Below are 22,958 nucleotides of genomic sequence, written 5' to 3'. Positions count from 1 at the left end.
GACAAGATAAAAAGATATATGTCTCAAAACAATGAATGTAATGCAAGATGCTGATATAACATGAGTGAGTGAGTTAATGAGTATGGTTTTACGCCGCTTTTAGCAATATTCCAGCAATATCACGGCGGGGGACACCTGAAATGGGCTTCACACATTGTACCCATGTCGGGAATCGAACCCAGGTATTCGGCGTGGCGAGAGAACGCTTAAACCACTAGGCTACCCGACCGCCCCGATATAACATGATACACATCTTTGTCTGGCAATAAGGACAGTTGTGAGAGATTAGTTTAGAGAATTAAAAGAGTTTTAGAAAGCCTGAAATACCTTACCAGTTGTGTTTATATGAAGCATTGTTTAAGCATTCTCCTTCAGATTTCCCTTAAGATATATTTTAAATAGTGCCTAATACGAAGGTTCATGGAATAAACTTCAACTGAAATACCTTACCAGGTGTGTTTTTGTGAAGCATTGTATATGTCCTTCAGATGTCCCTTAAGATATATTTTAAATAGTGCCTAATTTGAAGGTTCATGGAATAAACTTCAAAAGAAACACGGATGATTCCATCACTACGTTTACGTTTACGTTGCTTTTGGCAATATTCCAGCAATACCACGGCGGGGGACACCAGAAATGGGCTTCACACATTGTACACATGTCGGGAATCAAACCCGGGTCTTCGGCGTGACGAGCGAACGCTTTAACCACTAGGCTTCCCTACCGCCCAGACGTTGATAGAGAGATTGTATTTCTTCACAATATGATAACACAACTGATCCTGTGAATAACATACACTTGATGAAAATGTTATGACATCATTACCATAAATATAACCACAATCCTGCTGAATAATGCGAAACAACCACTTGTTGTGATCTTATGGCCCCAACTTGATAATGGTGTAAGAATCTACATCGATACGTAGCTATATGCAATAAACAAGAACTTGTTATCCATAAAGTTGTACCTTTTGTTACGTATTGAAATATTTTTGCCACTTTTATTTATAAGGAATGTACTTCTTGCTATCCGAAACTTTATTGTAATATTTTTAATTTATTCTCTAAGGCAGAAAATATATGATTATACTCTGCTTGTTATACTTAGGTGATCTACAACAATATATGTAACAATTATATGTGGGATTGTGCAAATATCAAGATGAGCTACAACATTTGTCGCTACAACAATTTCACAATGTCAACAAGTACATAAATAACTGCGTCCTGTTATCTAAATATCAATTGTATCTGAGGTCTGACACGCTGTAGTCGAGAAAGTCGAGAAAGATGTCGATGTATCTGTCTGTTGCTGATGTGCAGAACACACCGTTCACAACAGCACTGTCATTGGTTCACAGACTAGTAAACGGCAATCATACTTTACGAATGACCTTCACAGTGACATTGACCTTATATGTAGATAACGCCTAGCCTTTACATGTACTAAGCCTCATTAACCTGCAGTAATCCCTTTTCGAGTTGGGTGGTAAACAATCACTTTTACAGGCTGTGACCTTGAAAATGATCTTGACCCTGACATGATATGTCATTTTGTCAAAACAATGTCCAGGCGGCCTATTCACGAAGGTCTCCAAGCGTTAAGACTGTATAGCTGGCGTGGCGAAAACGATCTTAGCTAATTCTATTCTCGAGGCCCTAAGTTATCTTAAGTTTACAACACTAGATATAAGACAGTGTAACATGGTGGACAAGAGGTGGCATGTTGAGTGATTAAGAAAGATGTCTGGTTCATAACGCAACTAAACAACAACAGTAACATTTTATTAGGTTATTATACCATGGGAAAGTATTTTTTTTTATATACGAAAGCTAAAGTTAAGACATAAGCTGTTACTAATGTTCTGTTTTGTTTTGGATAAATGTCTTGACAATGTGTTAAAAGTAGCTTGGGTATGTTCAGCATCTGTCCGGTCCAGGTGGATTGTTGAACTTGTGTTACTCTGCCTCTATATCACAGATTGGCATAGACGTTGGAAGCACGGTTATATTCCTTCACCATGTCGTAACACAACGTGAACTGATCCTGCAAATAAAACATGCCTGGTTAGTCACACAAAGATAAACTGATACTGGTAAAATCACCTCAGAAACAATGAAAGCTGTTACGGACACCTATCCGTGCACATGTGTGTTGAAACCTACATGCCCCAGTTCGTTATTACAACGAAACTGTGGCTCATAAATTATCAAGGTGTGTCTCGATGGATAAGTCTGAACAATGTGCTGGTAGCAAAGACGCGGTTTAGGTGTGGACGATTTCAGTCCAGGTTTGCCAAACGGTTTGCTGATTTGTGGTATGTAATTATGTATATTTATGTGATGTATTCTCACCACTTCACACACGTCCAGGTTGAGGCCTATATTCAATTAATGTATTTTCAATCGTTCGTACTGAGTACCCTGGTGGCATTTATGGACTTATTCAGTCGTCAAGAAGACTAAATATTCCCACTGACGGCCACATTAACTGATCATTCAAAGAACAATGCAATAGTAAAGGTATTTACTATTTACTGAAACACGTCACAGGGTACTACGTTTTCATAATATCAGCTCATGTTGAACAAACTTTCTGATTTGGTTCTTATCATCCACGACAAAGGAAAGTTTAAAGATTAAAATTACTCTACTTGCACAACTCACATATTTTACAAATGCATGCCAGAAATGACGTATCTACTCACAAGGGTCTGTATGAACTGGGGTCTGACGCGCTGTAGTTCTCGAATGGTGAGGAAGATGTCCACTGTTCTGTCTAATCTCAGTCTGGTGATGATGTTCAGGACACTACAGAACACACCACTCGCTCCGGCACCGTCACTGGATTGAGAACAATCATGCAATAAATCTGGCTGGACACTGTACTGGGTAATGTTGATGTATATCAAACGTGATGAACATGCTGTCACTCTAACGCAGAATACTTCCGCCTGCCCACATTTAGTAAAACTATGAAGCAACAATGCCTACATTATTCTCTCAAAGATGATATTGTTTATATTCAAGTTATTCCGTTCTCGCTCGATGTTTACTGTCAGTATGCACAACCTTAGTAACACACATAAATGCTATATGTTACACATAGCTTGTACGTATCACAATTTTGATCATTACTCGTATTAAACAATCCAGATTTCTGATTGGTCAGTCTTCACTGTTTTAAAAACCCTGCCGCCAGCACGAATATCTTGACATAATAACCTTTTGTGATCCTTGTTTTCACTTCGAGCTACCTTACTGAATCTTACTCAATGGCCCACTGATTGCTAACTGTATATGTCTTAATCCACATATAAGATACATACTGGCAGTGCACCAGAACCTTGTGGTCAGCAGAGCTGATGATCCTGTCCACTCTGTTGACCAGCTCCAGAAGGGTAGCAGTGTCGGTCAGCATGTCCAGTGACGGGGGGCAGAACAAACTGACTGATTTCTCGCTGTTCTGTTTCATGGAACAAACTCAGACAATTCATGTGCACTTGGCAACTTCGGCATTACACGAGTTTATTCAAAATAACTATAATCAATCATCAACCTGATCTCAGTTCAATAGTTGCTCAATGTATTGTGAAAGGAGTATTCCTTCAAATAATAATCATTCGACATATATTCTCCACAAAAGCAGGGGATATTTGAAATTAACGGATGAATATAGAAATACAAAGAGGTAGCGAGTTATGGTATTGGAAGGATAGAAAAAAGGAAGGACTAGGTGTAACATGTCAATCAACAGAACATGATGGCGGTGTATTGTGAGTAAGCAAACCACTCCTCTTGCAGCTCCAAGCCCCGTTCGCCCAACGCTGTGGGTGTATACGTCTCCTGATCATGTCCAGACGTGCTCAGTTGGGAAAAGGTCAGGACTCATGATCATTGCTGACCATTGCACTCTGGTGATGTCTTGCTGCTGGAAGTAGTCCGTTACGATACGTGCACGGTGGGCACGATCGTTGTCGACTTAAAAGACAAAACCTGGACCAGCATCCCGCCCTTATCATTACCGACCCACCCCTAAATCTGTCATGTTGCCTTTTTTAGCAGTTCTTCCACATGACTTCCATTAGGACGCCACCATGCATGTCCACGCCTAACCAGAAATTCTAGAGTGAATCTGAAAACATTTCTCGAGATCACTCTCGGTTATTCCCCAAAGTTTCTACGCTTTAACCACCACTGGCGTTTGCAAGAATGTGTTTGTTAACGGTGGTACAACACGTGGTTGCCGAGCATGAAGGCGATTTCTAATTGTCTGGTCAGTTATTTCAACCCTGGTCGCCTGGCGCAAGTGAACAACGATTTCATAAGCTGTTTTGGTTCTATTTCATAAGACTGGTTTCTGATTACTCAACCCTTGATCTGTGTTGTTGACATTAGGAGATCTGTGCAGGGTCAATCATGAACATTTTGTGTGTGCAGAAACCTGTTCCAAAGTCTGCAAATCACAGACACATTGAACATATTGGCCATCTCTCGCTGAGTTTCACCATTTTGAAGCATTTGATTAGCCTTTATGCGTTCATCGCGTTGTAGACGAAGCATTCACAATCTGATCATAAATACTGCATTAAAGCAATATTAGAGAGCTTGCGTATTACTGTGGATAATGAAAATTAACCTTACTAATGGGCCTAAGCGATTTACCGACCTAGCAAAAAAGTATCGAAATAAGAATGACCCCCCAACCCACGTGCACAAGGGAATTGCATGTTCCACGTGCAATGTTTCGGGCGTTTAGGGGCGTTAGGTTTTCGTTCCACAAAGCTAATCTTCCTCCTGACGACCGATTATAACATTAATATTTCATGATCACCTACTATTTTGGAGGGTATACATTACTTTATATTCTGTGTTAGATGTTCCAACTAAAATAAGATGTACACGTATCTGATACAATGTAACTCATACTCAAAAATAACATCCTACATTTGGGATATCAGTTCATGTCAGTGCAACATTTGATAAATATTAACAGACCTCCTTGTCATGTGCAAGCGTTAACTTCTTCTCTATGTATATTTCTCTGTTTGAATTCGCTTCCACTTGCGCAATAGTGAACGGCTCCGTTATCAGCACTTTGTTTTCTTCAGGGTACATTCCAGTGGTTTCCTAAACAGTTAATCTAGGATAAGGACATAGGTCTTTTCAAACTGTAAAATACATGTATGTGCAAATCTCATGATCAAGAAGCCTATTTAAAAATCGCATCTGAGGTGACAGTGGAGGTTCGTTGACATAATGGGGTTTTAATCTGATAATATTTATATATGCATTTAATTGTCAGAATCGTCAAATAAATGAATCAGAATTGTATAATGGGAGCCGTAATTGTTTGACATGGATGCAAACGAGCGTAATTATCTCTCTATCATATAATGCCAGTGGTTAAAAAAAGCATAGGATGTATTTCCTCTCACTGAAGTAATGAATACAATGTCTGAGTGTACCTCCTAGGAGATTACAAAATACTAAATGATTGCAGTCATTGTTTAAATTGCTTATAGAAGCACCGACATAATTATCTTACAGCGTCTGTTTGATCTGACAGGGAACGTAAGAAAATAGTTTATCGAGCACATTGGCATATCATGGATGTACAAGGTCTATTTCGGGAGGCATCAATTGCATCAATAATACTGTTAATGTTAGGATAAAATAAGGTATCGCTCATAACATCTACCTGTGCTTCATCCAGACAGACAATGGTGAAGCAGTCATGGTCATACACAAGTCTCCAGAAGTCCACCACAGTGTCTGGAATGGGAGTCTGGGTGACGATCACGCTTGATAGATGTAGGGTAGACTGAAACAAAAATAGCAGTATCAATACTATAATATAATGACAATGACAATGTCCTCGGTCTATCAGATTATTTTGAAGTAAGCTAAATTATTGCTTTTTTTAATTTGTTAATTTAAAGGTTTAGTTACATGACAACCTTTCACATATATAGGGGAAGACGATATGTATGACGAGGTTTTATTTACAAACAAGACATTAGCAGATTTGGGATATCGTCATTATAACTTCATCTTTTGTTTGGCTTAAACGTAATAACCGACTCACTGGTAAAAATACACCATTGATGTAGTCATTTCGAGTCTGGACAGGTGTACAAAGATACGGCCTTGATTTATTTCCTTTAACAAATAATGATGAACATTTATTATCAACTGAAGTAACAACTGTGGCCTGTAATTTTAAATTGGGATTTTGCATTTAACAAAACAAATCCATCGTTCAATCTGAAGAGAGATAATACCATTTGTTAAACACCATGCACTGCACATTTATAATGTGTTTCGCCCAAGTTAATACATTCTGCAGTTTGAAGTATGCCATGTCAGCACATTTGTTTTACGATTGTGTTCATCTTACATGTTATATATTACATAAGATTAAAGTAAAGCTATTTCTGCGACTTTGAACAAACTGCATGTACCAGGAAGAATATCTAAACTCCTGTTTTTGTCAGAGTTTTCTGGAAGTAGCGCATGTAACGTTGTCTCTTCTGTAAGGTTTGATGATAGTCCTCTGAGTAGCTGAAATAGAAAAATAAATATTGTGTTTCTGTTCACTTCAGTAAATTGAGCCTTCTACGACTTGGTGTAGCTATTGAACTACCTTGTTCCTTCAGCACGGCCTCGTATTGACCAACTACGACTAGGTCTTGCTACTGAAAGACCTTAAACTAAAATGAGTTTTACTCATACAAAAAGATGTCTCTACCTCCGTTCTTTGATGCATTAGTTCAAGTTGTTACTATAAATATGTGTGGAAATCCGAAAAAGACATAACAGCAAAAACAAATACTATTTAAATTTTCTGAATAATGCATTAATGATACTATGTTTATAGCAAGTAAGACTATTGAACTTATAACATCAGGTTAGATGATAGATTGTATTGTGCAAGAAGATGTACCCATAATGAACGATCAGTAGTTTATGCTAAGTGGAAAGACCCCCAACGACTTTCCCTGGAAACACAAGAAATTAACAAATATATGAAAAGGTAATAGTTGAGCATGTGGTCATAGCACATGTAGTGTCGTGCAAAAATATTCATTAGTTTGAAGGGTATGGCACGGGAAATGATCTGAAGCCTAGAGGTGCTTGAACGGTTTGCAAGCAATGCCTCCGAATTGGATGGGACGCCAGCGCCAACGCGAATTGAGTCAAAAACAATATGTCTCCCCTCCCTTTAGGGGTGGAGACATTATTGTTTCTGTAACATGGTCTGCTCTTGTCCTACTACAACTAGGTTTTGCTATTGAAATACCTTGAATTGTTTCTTCAGCATATTCTGCTGTTGAGCCGTAAATGTGTCTCCGAGGCCGAACGTTTTGTCGAATTCTGAGAACGTGTACAGCGTGCCCCGACTGTGGAGCGCCTCCAGGACTACACCATGGACAAACTCGTACTGACTCTGGACAGAAGGATAAAAAATGAAACACGGTCAAAACTATGTACATGTAGTTTATGAGGATTTGTATACTGTTAGCAGCAGAAAGAATGAAACCATTACAGAGGTTCCTTAACAGAAGTCAATACACTATTGTTTGCTAGTTCGTGCAATATTTAGGCTGGTGTTGATATAGCGTCCACATACCTCCGTCTGGACCATGTTCATCCTGTTCTGTCTCATCGCGCTGACACACATGAACACATTGACTCTGTTATCACTCGCAGCTTCATCCATCAGGTAGTCCAGGGCAATGAACGCCCCTGTTCGGCCTACACCAGCGCTTGAAACATAAGAATAATACTTTGTAAAAACGTGCTTATTTGTAAATCTATTTCTTAAGTGAAGGTGACGATCAGTCAACACTACGCGCTTCGTTCTCTGTACGAAGTCTGTGTAGCTGGCACAATTTAATTGTCATCAATGGTTGCTCGCTGACATAACGACCTTGACGAACTGGGGTCATAGGTGGCCCATTCTCCGAAGACGCCACTGTGCAAGAGTCCGTCTGCAAATCGTGGATTCGAATTGGACATTTGCTCAGAGAATGATTTTTTGATTTGTCATCAAAATACCCGTTCCCGTGGGATACCCCCAAAGTAGTATCCGCTGGAGACAAGCATGATATGACAGAACTAAAATTACCATGGCAGAAGATATAAATCAGCATGTCACAAATTCATTCCTTTTCTGTTACATCTTTAGCTTCGACCTACAGATCTTTGCAGCCTGCCTTAAATACCGGTCTCTGAGTCTATATTGGCGTCCACATATTGGAGATATTCACTCAGAAGATCACGGATCGAGGCAAGTGTCCATGTGTCCCAGTATCAGCATATAGTTGTCACAGCATGTGCAGGAAAGAGTCCTCCCGTTCAGTCACTAATATGCAGGTGTCACCTACCAGGACTCCCATCAATGTCCACATACTTTACTTTCAATTTGGCCCCATCCCCACGTGTACATGTAACACACCTGTACTGAATTATGACATATCCCGTTTCCGGAAAGTTACCTGCAGTGAACAAACCCATGGCCAGTCTCTGTGCCAGTGAGCGCCCAGAACATACCTGCAGTGCACCACCATGGGTCCCCTGGCCATGTCCCCCTGTTTGACCAGTCTCCAGAAGTTGACGAGGGCAGGGGCAGATGGAACACCATGGTCAGGCCAAGACGTGAAGTGGTAGTGCGTAACAGTTCTCTCGATACCCTGAGTGGAGCAAAATAGCAATCAATCAATCAATCAATCAACAGAATTACAATAAATCAATTCAAGTATAAATCAATCAATCAACTTCATATTTTGATTCATGGCATGCAGACAATTGCATAACTATACATACTGATACTGATTGCATATACATTTATGCCGATTAATATCTGATTAAGCCAAAGAGACAATGACACATTCAAATACATATTAAAATCATTAAACTAGTAGGTTTGACATTTTTGCATTGTGTAGGAATACTAGTAATGAAACATATAAGTTGCTGATACATATGAACATGTATTTGCATTAACTGCAATAACATATAATACGTTTTCATTGAAGTTACAATATTCAACCACTCTATAGTAAGATTCCATCCCAATACACATATACTTACGGAGCTTTGTACCACAAAAGTTGAGAGAGTGTAATCAGCTCTTGTCAACACATTCTTGCTATAAACCTTCACGTTTTCGTAGTTTTCGGTCTTGTTCGCATCGGGCCAGTATTTTTCACTTTTTTTCTAGAAAATGATAAATGCATTAGATTAATTTAACATTGTTGTAGAACCAATCAACACCTTCACAGTATGTCTCAACATAAATTATCAGATAGTTCTCCAGGTAGACAAAAAGAAGCCAGGAAACACATCCTACCTTGTTCATCTCCATCAGCCTGGTCAGCATGACTATCTGGGTGACGTTCTCCTGCCACACCATCCGCCAGAAGTCAGTGACTGTCACCGGTTTGGGTCCTGTGGTGTTTATACATTTTTATTTATTCAAAGAAACAATTTCATTTCTAGTACAAATGATTCAACCTAATACTTTTTACACACTTGTATTGTACCTCAGAATGAATTATCTAACCTACCTTGTGTTGCAATGTACTTCTGAGTATCATCATACCCCTGAAAAGAAGTATAAAGAACATTTACACTTTGTCTGCATATATTAAATAAATTACGCGCACCTTGCCTCCATGGTGATAGAGGTGATATTACTTACATTCGCTATATTTGCGATGGAAAGATATAAACTTATAAAATGTAGTGTACAAGTATGTATAATAATTATCCTTGTGTCCCAACTGATTTTCAGTTACCCATTCATGCAATGTTCATCACTGTATTGCCTGTTACGTTAAATGAAAGATATTCGAGACTAACTATTCTTTTTCGTTGTCATTTTGATTTCTATGTACAAAGGTCAAATTGTGTGTGCCACTCACAGTGATGTAATTAGCATTGATGTACTCCTCTCCATCTGCCAACACTACCCTCGATTCATCATCTGGAGTAAATAACCAGCAGCATGAACGTTTTTTGCATAGTTATAGTGATATCTATAGTTTCCTCTGAAGTAGTAATCATAAATATGGACATTGTATAGATAATACTATCACGAGAATCTCAATAGCATATATGCATGTATCAGTATACGACCATATTTGTTCTTTAATATTAATTCATGATGGTAACAATCATTGTTTATATATGTCATGCACATTTATTTATCTTTTATTGTATGATCTTGATATCCACGCCAGTAATATACCGTTAATGATATAATACATGATTAACTTACATGGATACAGAGCAATGAAGCGGTTCTTCTTCTTGTTTTCTGGCTGCTTGCCGACGTCGTGTGGGTGTTTTGCTCCATATGGGATGGCCTTAAACATAGGTTTTGCCTATTTTTTTAAGTACTCATTTACGAGTCCATTTTTGTCAATGATAATTTGTGATGCTGTTTTTTTCTTAAAACCAAATTAGGAAATCGTGAACCGTATTTAGATCGATGACACTGTCCCTTGAGAGCTGTTGTTCACTCTTGCAGAGAAACACAAAATCACGTCAAGGAGAAGTTTTCAGCTTGTCACCTCTCTCGATGTTGTGTTGTAATATGCAATATGTCAGTGCTTGACCATGCCGTGACTGGCATGCATGCTTTGTGACATACGTGACAGGTGACTTGTCGGTATTCTGTTCTATGAAATAATTTCTGAAGTCATTTATTGTGCGAATTAAGTTTTATTTGTTAAAGATTCATTTCTTATAATCGTTTACCATATGTTAGATATGGGAATCTCCAGGCTAGGCTGTATATAAAGACAATAAAGCAGATTATGTGATACAATGTCGACATATTTAGGTGTGTTTCTCCCTGCAATATTCAAGCGAATCATGAACGGACTCACAAAATTGATGTACAGAATCGAACCGAAGAATTATATATAACGATCCAAAGTTTTAACCACTAGGTTACGTCATTGTCCTTTCGACAAAGTGGACCGTTCAAGCAGGGTATATTTTAAGTTATCAACAAACCTGAAATTCTGTTGCAAAAGTGGCCTTAGTTTTCTTCTCACTTATACACTGTTGCAGTTTCTCCAGGGTCATGTGAGGTGGTACGAAGTTGTAGTAGGTGGTGGCAGCCTCGTTGTCTCCGTCTACTTCAGCTACAACAAATAGTGTGGCATCTTCGTCCTCATCGTCGCGGGCCGCTGGTGTTGATTTAGATTTCTTTCCGGCTGCGTTGTCTGAAAAATAAATCTAGAAGTTTTGAAATTACCTTCTTTTCTCACAGTTCGCGATTCCGCTTATACATACAGATCAGTACAACAGAGTGTCATTTGCCATTAATCATGCAGTATCCACACCTCGCTAAAGTTTGGAAAATACATCATTGCATAACCTTTAATGTACAACGTGCTTATGGTAACAATATATATACTTAATCCATTAAGAGAACACAAGTGAGTAAAATAACACCGTCTTTTCCATTTGATAGAATGATGCGCCATTTGATTTCAACCTGCTTACAATTTACAGCTGTAACATATGGTATCCTGAACTTTACTTACTTTTATACATGTACACGGTAACATTTATTTTGTTTCAATATTTGTCGGTTATGTGAATTCATTTACTAAGGAATACGGGTTATTTTGTTATTATGCATATCAGTACAATTTGACAGCACCACAATCTTACCAGTTATGGTTTTAACTACAATCATGTCTTGGTTAGACTGCAATCTCTCGTCGTCATGTTTTGGTCCTTTTCTTAACAGAAGAAAAAAGAAGGTAATGGATTCTGAGAGCATCTCCCTTGTTGAAATAGCCACAAGGTGGAGATATTAAATGGGATAGATAGCAATAAAATTTCAAAATATGAGGTGATGCGTATAGAAACATAATTGAGGTTGACAAGAGGTAAATGTAAATAAATGAGCTGTAAAAGTGTTGTTACCGCCGCCTGTAGATAACAACTGCGACGATTACGACGATAGCGATGACCAACAGAGCTGCAACTGCCCCTCCAATTATTCCAGCCATAGAGTCGTCCTTTCCAGCAGTATTCGACAGACCTTCAAAAGGTAAAAAAGTAATTGTTTTGAACAATATATATTTCAATAACATAAACAAGTGTAAATGTATTGGATTGTTTCTCTTCTTTTATCGTAAATGTTTGGATAAATTGAAATATCTTTCGCCCTTATATCAAACATTGGGGCAGATTAAGGATATCGTTTCACAAGGTTGAACAAATCTTAAAGTTGACACATATCTCTGGACACTAGTGCGCAAATCAGTATATCAATCTAAGATTAAGCAAATAACTATAATGTTTAGGCTACATAAGGTCTGTGTGTAAACAATCATGTCTGGACCAGTGTGATAGCATGATCAACTCCCACACCTACACCTAATAATCGTATGTAGGCTCCTGCGTCAAGCATGGGATATTGAGGACCTCTTCTGTCCCAGAGTCCCCATCATAGAACTTTCTTTATATCCTTTTTAAATACTATGAATGGCGCCCCTGCAAGGGCTATGGTTTCAGCGGGGAGGACGTTACACATGGTTATTATATAGTCAAATCATACAATGTCGCTTTTTGCACATTTTGTGTGAGGATACGGCCAATATCGTTATTGGCACCGTGGTGTTGTGATGTTGATCTTGTTCCATTGCATTAGGGTCATGTGATGTATTGAGTGACAGAGGTGTAAGCCCATGTGTCGAATAGTGTAAATGCATGAGATAAAGTCTGCAGTGAATGTGATACATTTCATACGAGGTCATTTTCATACGAAATTATTATTAAACTTGATTCAAGTTTAAAACCGAGTGTATTTGTTTCAGACGAAAGTTGATCTTAAACAACTCTTATATGATCGTTGATTATTCGTCGTTCTTCGATGGTGATGGAGTTTAGGCGTCAGATTCTACAAAGGTAATATGACGCACATCATAAGCAATCTGTCCCACATCTATATCGTATGGCATTTCTTTTTGGTAGCAGTCGATTATTCTTGTCAGTTTGTGACAGGTACAATAACAGTTAGGGGGATGTATTTGTAATAGATCATCCCCAAGATTTTGTTTATTGTTTGGTTGTACGATCAAACAGAACCATTTATTTGCGACTACATAATTTAGAGGACTATTTGCTTATTGGCTTCGTCAAAACGTAAGTGATAAAGTGTATGAGAGCTGACTTTTACACGCGTGGATACATGTAATGGTTACGATGGTCTTGTCACTCTTACAGCTGACGAAACATTACAGAATGTGAACGAGATGAGCACATACATGTTGCGTGAAAAGGACATGTAATTTCAAGAGGCACATACATATATTATCCGTAGTTCCTCTAAGCTCGTAAATTATTCTCTAAATCATATTCAGTCAAAGATTTACTTTCCTTTTTAACGTCAAAGGGACACAACTCGTGTTAACGTAAGCGAAAGTTCACCCGTACCTGCATTCCGTTACATTACATGGCCAAGGCGTCTCTGAGTGAATACAGGCCAAGGCCAACATTTTTTAATTATTCATACCTCTAAGGATTTGATTCTTTTGTAAGAGTCATCTCCGGAGATTCTAATAGTCTGTTATTAAATTCATCTCGGGTAGACAATTCATGGAAGCAATTTTCTATCTCTAAAATTCCTCTGGGGTTTGGGGAAGGTCGCATTAAGATTGTTGCATTTTTTGCAAGGGTACAGCAGTTCAAGATTTACGGTATTTAAGAAGTGGCTGTTTTCGTTCACTGTGATTTAGGGTGTTCGTCTAAATAATTCTTTCCTTCTTAATTTTAGGAAATATGTTCCTTTTCATTTTCAGATATGTACGCACGTACTTACGCGCGCAACGAAGACCTGAATATCCTCCATCACATCCATTCCCGCAGGTTCCGTTCCTTTTGTCACATACTGTACCACTCTTGCAGTGACCACATTCTGACACACATCCACTGCCATACCTCCCGTCGTCACACACTGAAATAGCCAGTATTGCATTGCCAAGTCACATTTACCTGCATCTTCTTGTGTCAGATGATACGTAATATACATTTGTTCTCATAAACAATACCCGTGGAAGTTCTAGTTGATGATTATGCACAGACTGAACTTTAAATGGCCAACCGTTTTTACGTGAGTAATTATGACTTCTGGTATTCAGACAATCAGGAAGTACATTTAAAAAACGATACAATTTGTGATGGAAATGCAGAATCAACAGAAATACTGAGTAAACATGCTCATGGATATGCATGCGCATGCAAACACTTGCGCTGACACGCAATGACAAATGACATTTCAGACCTGATTAAGTTCACATGATTAATTGTCTTTCTGAAACATGTTTCACACTCCTCTTTTCACTGCCTGTTTCCGTGTTTTATTGTGAGATATTTATATCCTTTTCCACGCACTTATGATGCAGTATTGAAATGGATTTTTCCAAAACAATACCAATTTTCTCTTTTGATCAATCACTTCTCTAGATGTATACCTGGCAAGTGATAAATGTGAATGAAGCAAGAGATGAATGTGGCAATGTATGCACATGGATGCCTTCTGCATGTGTTGAATGTATGGATATTTTGTATGAGACACGAACTGAAAACCAATCAACGATTTACCATTATGGCACGTGGTATTCATCCAACCTGCTCCACATCCTCTAGGGCATGTTCCTGTTGACTTGTCACACGCATCACCATTTAGACAGTTTCCACAATTGGACATGCAGTCAATACCATAAACACCATCTGCACATGCTGCAAAGACACTTGAAGCTGTGAGCGTACATGTAATAGTAAATGCAAATAGATAAGACACCAAGTGATATAAATATTACATTCTAATCTACAAAGAACATCATATACATATACTTTACTCATCTCGTAACCGCGACATTGTGTGTTCGAATTCATTGCAACAGTTACTTTTCACGTGTATTAAGCGGGTAAACTGTCAAGAAAAAGTTTCACCTTTCATGCCCACGAAACGATAGCAAACAGTTACAGCTACATATTTCGTTATATTTGGTGAATATTTTATGTCCACTTCAGTTATCCTTGCCAGCTTTGATATGTCTAAACAATTTGAAATGAAAATGTAAATGTAAATATCGCCTGAGATTGGGCATATGCTAGCTTTACTCGGACCAACCTACAGTTTTGTTCATGGAGGTGTCGCCTATCACAAAACTGTACATCTAAAACCGACCGTCAAAAACCTGATTTGGAAGACTTGACAATGTTATGTTGTAAGAATCATATTCGACTTTTTTTCGCTTAAATGTTCATGTGTTTACATCGCATACAATGTACAGGTCTGACTTACCTTGATTACACCTGTCACTGATCCACCCTGATGCACATCCTTCAGGACATGTTCCATTTGTCTTGAAGCAAACATTGCCATCCCGACAGTTTCCACACTGGACACCACAGTCCGGACCATAGGAACCACTTGGACATGCTGTGTACATAATTCAATGTTTTGGTCATGATGTCAGTGATATTTGAAAGAACTTGCATGAATGTGTGTCTCACCTTCTTTATTCCAATGGTGATAAAATGGAATTATAACCAGAAACGCATATCTAAAGTATGTGAATAAGGCATAAATATATTTTATGGAATAATCTGGGTAAAGAGGACACATAGAAACTTAAGTATAATATTGCATGTATAAAATCTACACTCACGTTGACCACAGGTGTCGTTCATCCATCCTGCAGCACATCCTTTTGGGCATATTCCTGTTGACTTGTTACATGCATGACCATTAAGACAGTTTCCACACTGGGAGACACAGTTGATACCATACCGTCCATCCAAACACGCTGTACACGTTAAAACGATTATAAAAAGTTAATAATGTTCAGGATGATGAGAAACATGAAAGATATTCTGCTGTCTATGAAGATTTCAAAGAGCGCCATCCAACGCTTGCTCGAAAGTTGTTTGATCAAGGTTAAAACCTCAAATGCCCTATTGAAGAGTTTAAAGATTTTATGATAGACACGCGGAGGACATATCCATATACTTGACTTATCAGTGACCAAAAATATCTGATGCAATATACGTTCCCATGTTTGTTTCTCTTTGAACACTTGAATTGTCTTTGCATGTGTTTGTGGCGGGTACGACCGATAAGGCATGATACACTGACTTTGTCGCACTCCAAGCAACGAAAAACTACTCACGTTGAAGACAGGTGTCGCTTAACCACCCTGCTGCACAACCTCCAGGACAGTAGCCTGTGGTCTTGTAACAATGGACAGCGTTGAGGCAGTTTCCACACTGTGAGGTGCAATCTCCATAGTACCCGTCTGGACATGCTATACATGTCAAAGAAGACCTTTGTCAGTTGTATTATTAAATGTTTATGAAAACACGTTAATTTGTAATGTTATTATGCTCGTAATGCTATAAAGGTCATTCTCAAATGGTTGGAACATGCCAGGAGACATAACCAATATCAAACACTGTGGACGGACCGAATATATCATACGCATCAAGATATATATTACCCCATCTTATTGAAAACACGATGGCATTTCGCTTTACATTCAACCAATTATTACCTTAACGTAGTAATTTGTCCATTTAAATATGTCCTGTAACGTTTGCTGAGTATGTCTGGAACGTTAGTATGACGTCAGTAAGATTATATGACAAGAGAAATGACTTCATCTCTCCCTTTTATATTCCGCAATATTCCAGCAGTTCCAGCCTTCGGTGTCCACATTTCACAACTTTTAAGATCCAATCGAGCATGATCTTTTAACGAAAATTTCGACTCTTGTTCAAAGGTTATTTGATAACGGTTACAACATTTAAAGCTTTAACAAAGTTTTATAGTAGACATATAGAGGATATTTCCAAATTTGACGCATCATTGTCTGATGCAATTGCCTATTTCGTCTTATACCATATTATGTTCACGTGTTTGTTTTCAGGCGGGTACACACACCTTTTCGCGATTTCACTATTTGATAGTAATATATTATATTATATATATATGCTTTTAGCAGGGATTTCTTTTGAATATGGAAAGATGTTTGTAGCGTATGTACTTGTGAAACAGAGGTAACTCTGGCAAACCTAAAATCAAGCATTGATAAGCCTTCCTTTGTTTTTCAAGACTACAATCATCAATGATTGTCCGTGAAAGTAATTAAATGCCCACTATCTGTGATAAAGTACATTTTGATAAAAAATCCTTCCCGACTCGTAAAAAACATGTTTTTATTGAATGGTGCTTTAGAATGTATTTTCTTTGAATTGTCAAAAACATTGATCAAATTCAGTGAAAACCCTTTCTATGTGAAAGACATCATTAGCGAAATTTCGTGGACGTATTCTAATAATATGCATAAAATCACACTCAAAACAAAGAAATATTCTCACGTTGAAGACAGGTGTCAGTTGACCAGCCTGCTGCACAACCTCCAGGACAGTAGCCTGTAGCCTTGTTACAGTAGGCATGATTGCGACAGCTGCCACACTTAGAGGTGCAATTTCCATAGTAACCGTCTGGGCATACTGTATATGAAGTAAAAGAATCAGTTCGTCAGAGCAGAACAAAAATTAGTTTTCTACAGAACAGAACATTGAACAAAACTGATGGAAAGATCACTAACACACCAGTCAAACATCACAGTTTACAGTAATACTGACGTTAAAACTTAAATTCAATATCTTATCAAACAGTTTAATTTCCTTAAAATTATGCTGAAATAAGTTGTAAGAAACGGTATTAAAAGGTCAAAAACAGTTTGAACAACATAAAACATTGACGAATCAGTCCAAAATCAGTGAAGGCATGTTATCCAATCAAGGGTTGTGTGGAATTAGAGACTTGGTTATTACAGCTTTGCTACAACATATATCTAACATATTGCCAAACAGCAGGCTTCATATCAGTATATGGAAAAATACTTCTCGTAAATGATCCGTGTATGCGAGGCTCCGAACCTGTACCTGATTGACAATTGATTCCCATGTATCCTGGAGCACATCCACTCAGACACTGTCCAGTGATCTTGTCACATACTTCTGCGTTTTGTGAACAGTGACACTGTTTGTCACAATCCTCATCAAACCAACCGTCACTGCAAACTGAATATGAGCATGATGCGAATACAAAGCTAACACGAAATATAAATGACGACATCTTATTGAAATCATATTTCATGATTCATGATGAACAAAATTGTGGAAAGAGTCCATTTGAGCAGACCAAGAAAAACCAACAACACATTAAGGAGAACACCGGAAGCCAAATACGTTAAAGGTGAATGTAATATTTCTGTCCTGTCTACTGTTCTATTTCTAGAGCTTATGTGAAGACCTGTTCTCTATAATGGCATAGACACCAATATCTTTACCAACGCGGGCGAGAGCTCTAGATCTTTGATTCCGTAACCCCTTGCTGATCAGGGCTTTGTTTGGTCTGTCAGCAATAGTCTCACCAAATACCTCAACATCTACTTCCGGGGTAACTTTGGACTTCACTCTCACATTATGCAAACTGGCAGTTAAGTTATAACTTAATTGTTGATCGAAGCAACGTTACAACGCAAATCTTTCGCTCACATGATCAATGGTGTATGTTACCCTCCAAATATCTGCACCTCGCATGGCGTGAGAAAATCGCTTGTCTGTATAGTGAGTGTGTTTACACAAATAGCTTTCCCCAGCCTCTTGCGAGAGTTCTTAGGTGCCGCAAGAATAATAATTTAACATGTGTAACCAGGCTAACTTTGGATACTTCTCACACGTTAAACAGTCATCCTGTGATACTACTTAATTATTATTCAAAGCAACGTTACAACCCTAATGTTTCGCTCACACGATCAATGGTGTATGTGAACCTACCAAATATCTGCACCTCGCATAGCGTGAGGAAATTGCTTGTCTGTACGGTGAGTGTGTTTCCTGTCAGTGGTTGTTGACATCTGACGTCAGCTATAGCAGGCGGATAATTATTGGTTGGCCACTGGGCGCACAGCTGCTCACCGACGAATATCTTCATGCCCGTGTTTCTTTCTAGTTCTGCATTTCAATGGGAAAATGTGCAGTCTTTTGAGGGTCAGGTGTTATAGTTGATAAAGCACCAGATCGATTAGGACCCGTGAAGATCCGGGGTAGACATAAGTTTTCAGCAGCCCATGCTTGCCGTAAAAGGTGACTATGCTTGTCGTAAGAGGCGTCTAAGGGGATCGGGTGGTCAGGCTCGCTGACTTGGTTGATGCATGACATCGATCCCAATTGCGTGGATCGATGCTAATGATATTAATCACGCGATTGTCTGGTCAAGTCTGTATTATTTACAGACCGCCGTCATATAGCTGGAATATTGCTGAGTGCGGCGTTGTAAAACCAACCAACCAACTGACCAACCAGATAGATTAGTCACGTGAAATGGTACAGCAAGTTATGGCATGCGCGAACACAATTCCAAAAAGACACAAAACATGTTACCGAGATCAGGATGACCATGGCTTTTGACCACAACGTACCTATACTGACAATATTCCGTAAGCACCTGTCATTAAGCAGTACAGTACAAGAACCATACACCAACGATACATTTTGTTATGTTAAGGATTTAGTTATGTGTAGTCAAACATGCTACATTTTAATGATATTCGTCTTATCGAAAACAAATTATATTTTGATACCCATACTCACGGTCATTACGTAGATACAGCCTGATGCGTTGTATCTTGTCTGTGTTGGTGTTCAGGTACACGGTCCATGTTTGGACTCCCCCGTATGTATGTGTACATGTCAGTGGTGTACTATAGAAGTCGTTGGTAGCTCCGCCATCTACAGCATATTTGGCCTCGAAATATTGTGGTGCATACCCTGTGTTGATACTGTTTTCAATGTATGTACTGCTCTGGTTGGCACTTCTTCCTAAAGCAACATTTTCTGAAGAAAACGAAACAATGTACAACACCATAACATGAGACAATGGTGGAGCCAGAAGGTTCATGTCTGACAACAGGTAATGCATGGTAGTGTACATTATTTATTAACATTCAGTTTACTTTATAAACTGAGCTATGGAAACCTTTGGTAGCCAACGTGGAACATGGATTTCATATGTCAAGTAGCATTGCTGGCTTAATATAGACACCCTTGCTAAACTAATATAGTAACAACTGTATATGATGACGATACAGTCTAACAGTGTTGACACTGGTAGCTTCTTGGTACGGCTACCATTTTTCTTCATAACAGCTAACCATATGTTTGCATAGTAAATGAGTCCTGTTCATAAAGACATTGTGTCAGAATACATGTTTATATCTTACTCGCAAAGGAATGTAATAATCTCTGAGTAGGTCACATTTCCCCCACACAACATTTTAATTTTCGGCAATTGTACATTCCAGTTTAATTGTAGGTGTGCATACACTGTTCAGAACCTTGTCTTCGTTCTTTCAGTAGCTATCTGTAAAATGTTTTCAATCTAAAACACAGATCGAAGTCAGTATGTAATTTACCGAGATGGACTAATTCTAACCGAGACAAGTTAGAACAGTCACATTCAACAATAGTGATAATGAATAATAATAGAATGTTTATATAGTGCCGATTTTCTTATACAATGTACATAGTACAGTCTGTGTGAAACAAAACAAATGTGTTTTTAATTCCTTGCTGAAAGCTTTCTAGACTGAATGCCAATTTCATTGTAACGGAAAGATTTTCCAAAGCACAGATGATGCACACTGGAAGGAGAGTCATAGCAGGTTCTTGATTTGGGTCTGATGACTAAGTCTTTGTTCTGTGATCTAAGAATTCATGATGGAATCTGACTTTTGAGGAGTGATGATAGATATGATGGGATTGAGACGTATTCAAACTCTTTTAAACAAAGATGAGCAGTTTGAAACTGATTATGTTAGTAACACGAAGCCAGTGATATTCTCGGAGTACTGCAGAGTACTGCCAAGAAAGAATAACAAACGCAAATCCCGAAAACTCACGTCTCTGGCAGTAGGAACCAAACCATCCCTGTTGACATCTGTCTTGACTACCGACCTGGCTACAGGGTGTAGACGGGAACATGGAACAGGCAGTCGCAGTGTCACAATGGCACTCGGCATCTAAAGAGATATTGAAAATAAATAATGTTGTTTATACAAAATAGGGATATCTACTTTTACAGATCAATAGACAGAAGAGAATGTAGATGCGCAATTAGATGACATTGTTAAAAACCGATTTGTTCTTCTTCCTGCTTGATATCCAGTCTTAGCTAGAACTGTTATAACCAGGACGTCAAGTACCATATGAAACAAAGTATCACACTCATAGTTGATACTAAACGGACTTTTATAGAAACCCTTACCAGTGAGTGTCCCAGTGACTGACACCAACAGCACCCCAGTCAATAACCATGCCATCAGGTCTGTTTCTTGGGAGATGAATCTTGAAACGAAATAGACGCTGACGTTGATTCTACCACCATTCATATTTCATTCATGTATACAAACCACACATCGTTATAGAGGACATTCTACGTGCCTATAACACGTTCTACTTTCAACTGGTACGCCCTTTGCAGCAGGGAATCTCACAAATATTTACTAATTGGCAAATTCCTAATTGACACGTTTTCATTAATCTGCCCAATCGAACAAATAAACAAGTAAAATCCTACTCTTGCGAAACAAACCCTGCGGTCTCATCTTGGCAAGCTTGCCCTGACAATTGATACGCCCTCATCGAAACAATGTCACAGTTGAAAAATAGCATGCCGGTATACTATAATATTTGATAAATGTATAAGAGTGAGTGTGTGATCATGAGTGGATGAGTTGGGTTTAACGCCGCTTTTAACAGTATTCCAGTTATATCACGGCGTGTCAGCTTAAGTGTGAGGAAAGCCCCATGTGATGCAGATCTAAGACGTCTGCAGGTCTTTAATGTTTACCACTTCGGTGAAACCAACGGGAGCGGGTATGGTGCTGACAAACCTAGGAGCATAATCGGGGCCAACCGGGATTCGAACCCACAATCATAGGTTTCTGCCACGCAACTCTGCACAGCGAATCGCGGCGCCTTTGACGACTGAGCCACCCGTGTCCCCAAATGCATGAGACAATGGACGGGTGCATACACACAGTTAAGAGTAGTTATCATTTTCTTTGTCATCACTATGGACCCGACAAACATAGTATTGTATAAGTGGAACGTGCAGACCAGTGTACGTACGTATATGTATTGCTATCTCAATTGATCATGTTTGAAATTCATGAATACTGATTTGGGTATTTCAGCTATGCATCAACCATACGGACATGGAAATTAGCATCTTTACATCTGTGTCAATTAAAAGTTATTAAACATAACATCTGACTAGTTTCACGTGCATCTTTGCTATCATCGAATTTGTTATGGACACACACGTGCTTCACTTGCATCTTTACTATAGTCGCGTTTGTTATGGACACGTGTTTCACTTGCATCTTTGCTATCTTCGCGTTTATTATGGACACGTGTTTCACTTGCATCTTTGCTGTAGTCTCGTTTATTATGGACACGTGTTTCACTTGCATCTTTGCTATCGTCGCGTTTTTTATGGACACGCGTTTCACTTGCATCTTTGCTATCGTCGCGTTTGTTATGGACACGTGTTTCACTTGCATCTTTGCTGTAGTCTCGTTTATTATGGACACGTGTTTCACTTGCATCTTTGCTATCGTCGCGTTTTTTATGGACACGCGTTTCACTTGCATCTTTGCTATCGTCGCGTTTGTTATGGACACGTGTTTCACTTGCATCTTTGCTGTAGTCGCGTTTGTTATGGACATGTATGTAACTTATGTCATATTGCTACGGTCAAATTAAACGAGGTCCATAATGGTTTCATTAGTTTAACATAATAGTTTAACGTTTCTAATGACACCATGCTCAATGAGCAGGTTCAAA

General features: G+C 38.7%; 1 protein-coding gene across 1 annotated transcript; it reads right to left on the bottom strand.

The window, feature by feature from the left end:
- Positions 1–1,784: 1,784 nt before the first annotated feature.
- On the bottom strand, positions 1,785–21,430 carry LOC139444706 (receptor-type tyrosine-protein phosphatase epsilon-like). Its single transcript, XM_071225635.1, has 28 exons — positions 21,376–21,430; positions 21,011–21,130; positions 19,704–19,946; positions 18,888–19,064; positions 17,991–18,128; positions 17,418–17,552; positions 15,710–15,847; positions 15,343–15,480; positions 14,637–14,774; positions 13,855–13,989; positions 11,955–12,072; positions 11,697–11,767; positions 11,031–11,242; positions 10,288–10,375; positions 9,932–9,993; positions 9,575–9,611; positions 9,358–9,455; positions 9,099–9,224; positions 8,559–8,698; positions 7,636–7,771; positions 7,306–7,452; positions 6,467–6,566; positions 6,091–6,164; positions 5,704–5,826; positions 5,001–5,132; positions 3,332–3,468; positions 2,711–2,846; positions 1,785–2,049 (listed from the first exon to the last, which is right to left on the bottom strand). Exons 1-28 carry the CDS (start codon positions 21,428–21,430, stop codon positions 1,978–1,980), a joined length of 3,426 nt encoding a protein of 1,141 aa, XP_071081736.1. The 3' UTR covers positions 1,785–1,977.
- Between the last annotated feature and the right edge of the window lie 1,528 nt (positions 21,431–22,958).

Source organism: Haliotis cracherodii, unplaced genomic scaffold (genome assembly GCF_022045235.1).
Source record: "Haliotis cracherodii isolate W230 unplaced genomic scaffold, xgHalCrac1.p SCAF_6, whole genome shotgun sequence".
Lineage (NCBI taxonomy): Eukaryota > Metazoa > Mollusca > Gastropoda > Lepetellida > Haliotidae > Haliotis > Haliotis cracherodii.
This window is presented reverse-complemented; position numbering and strand designations above follow the sequence as displayed.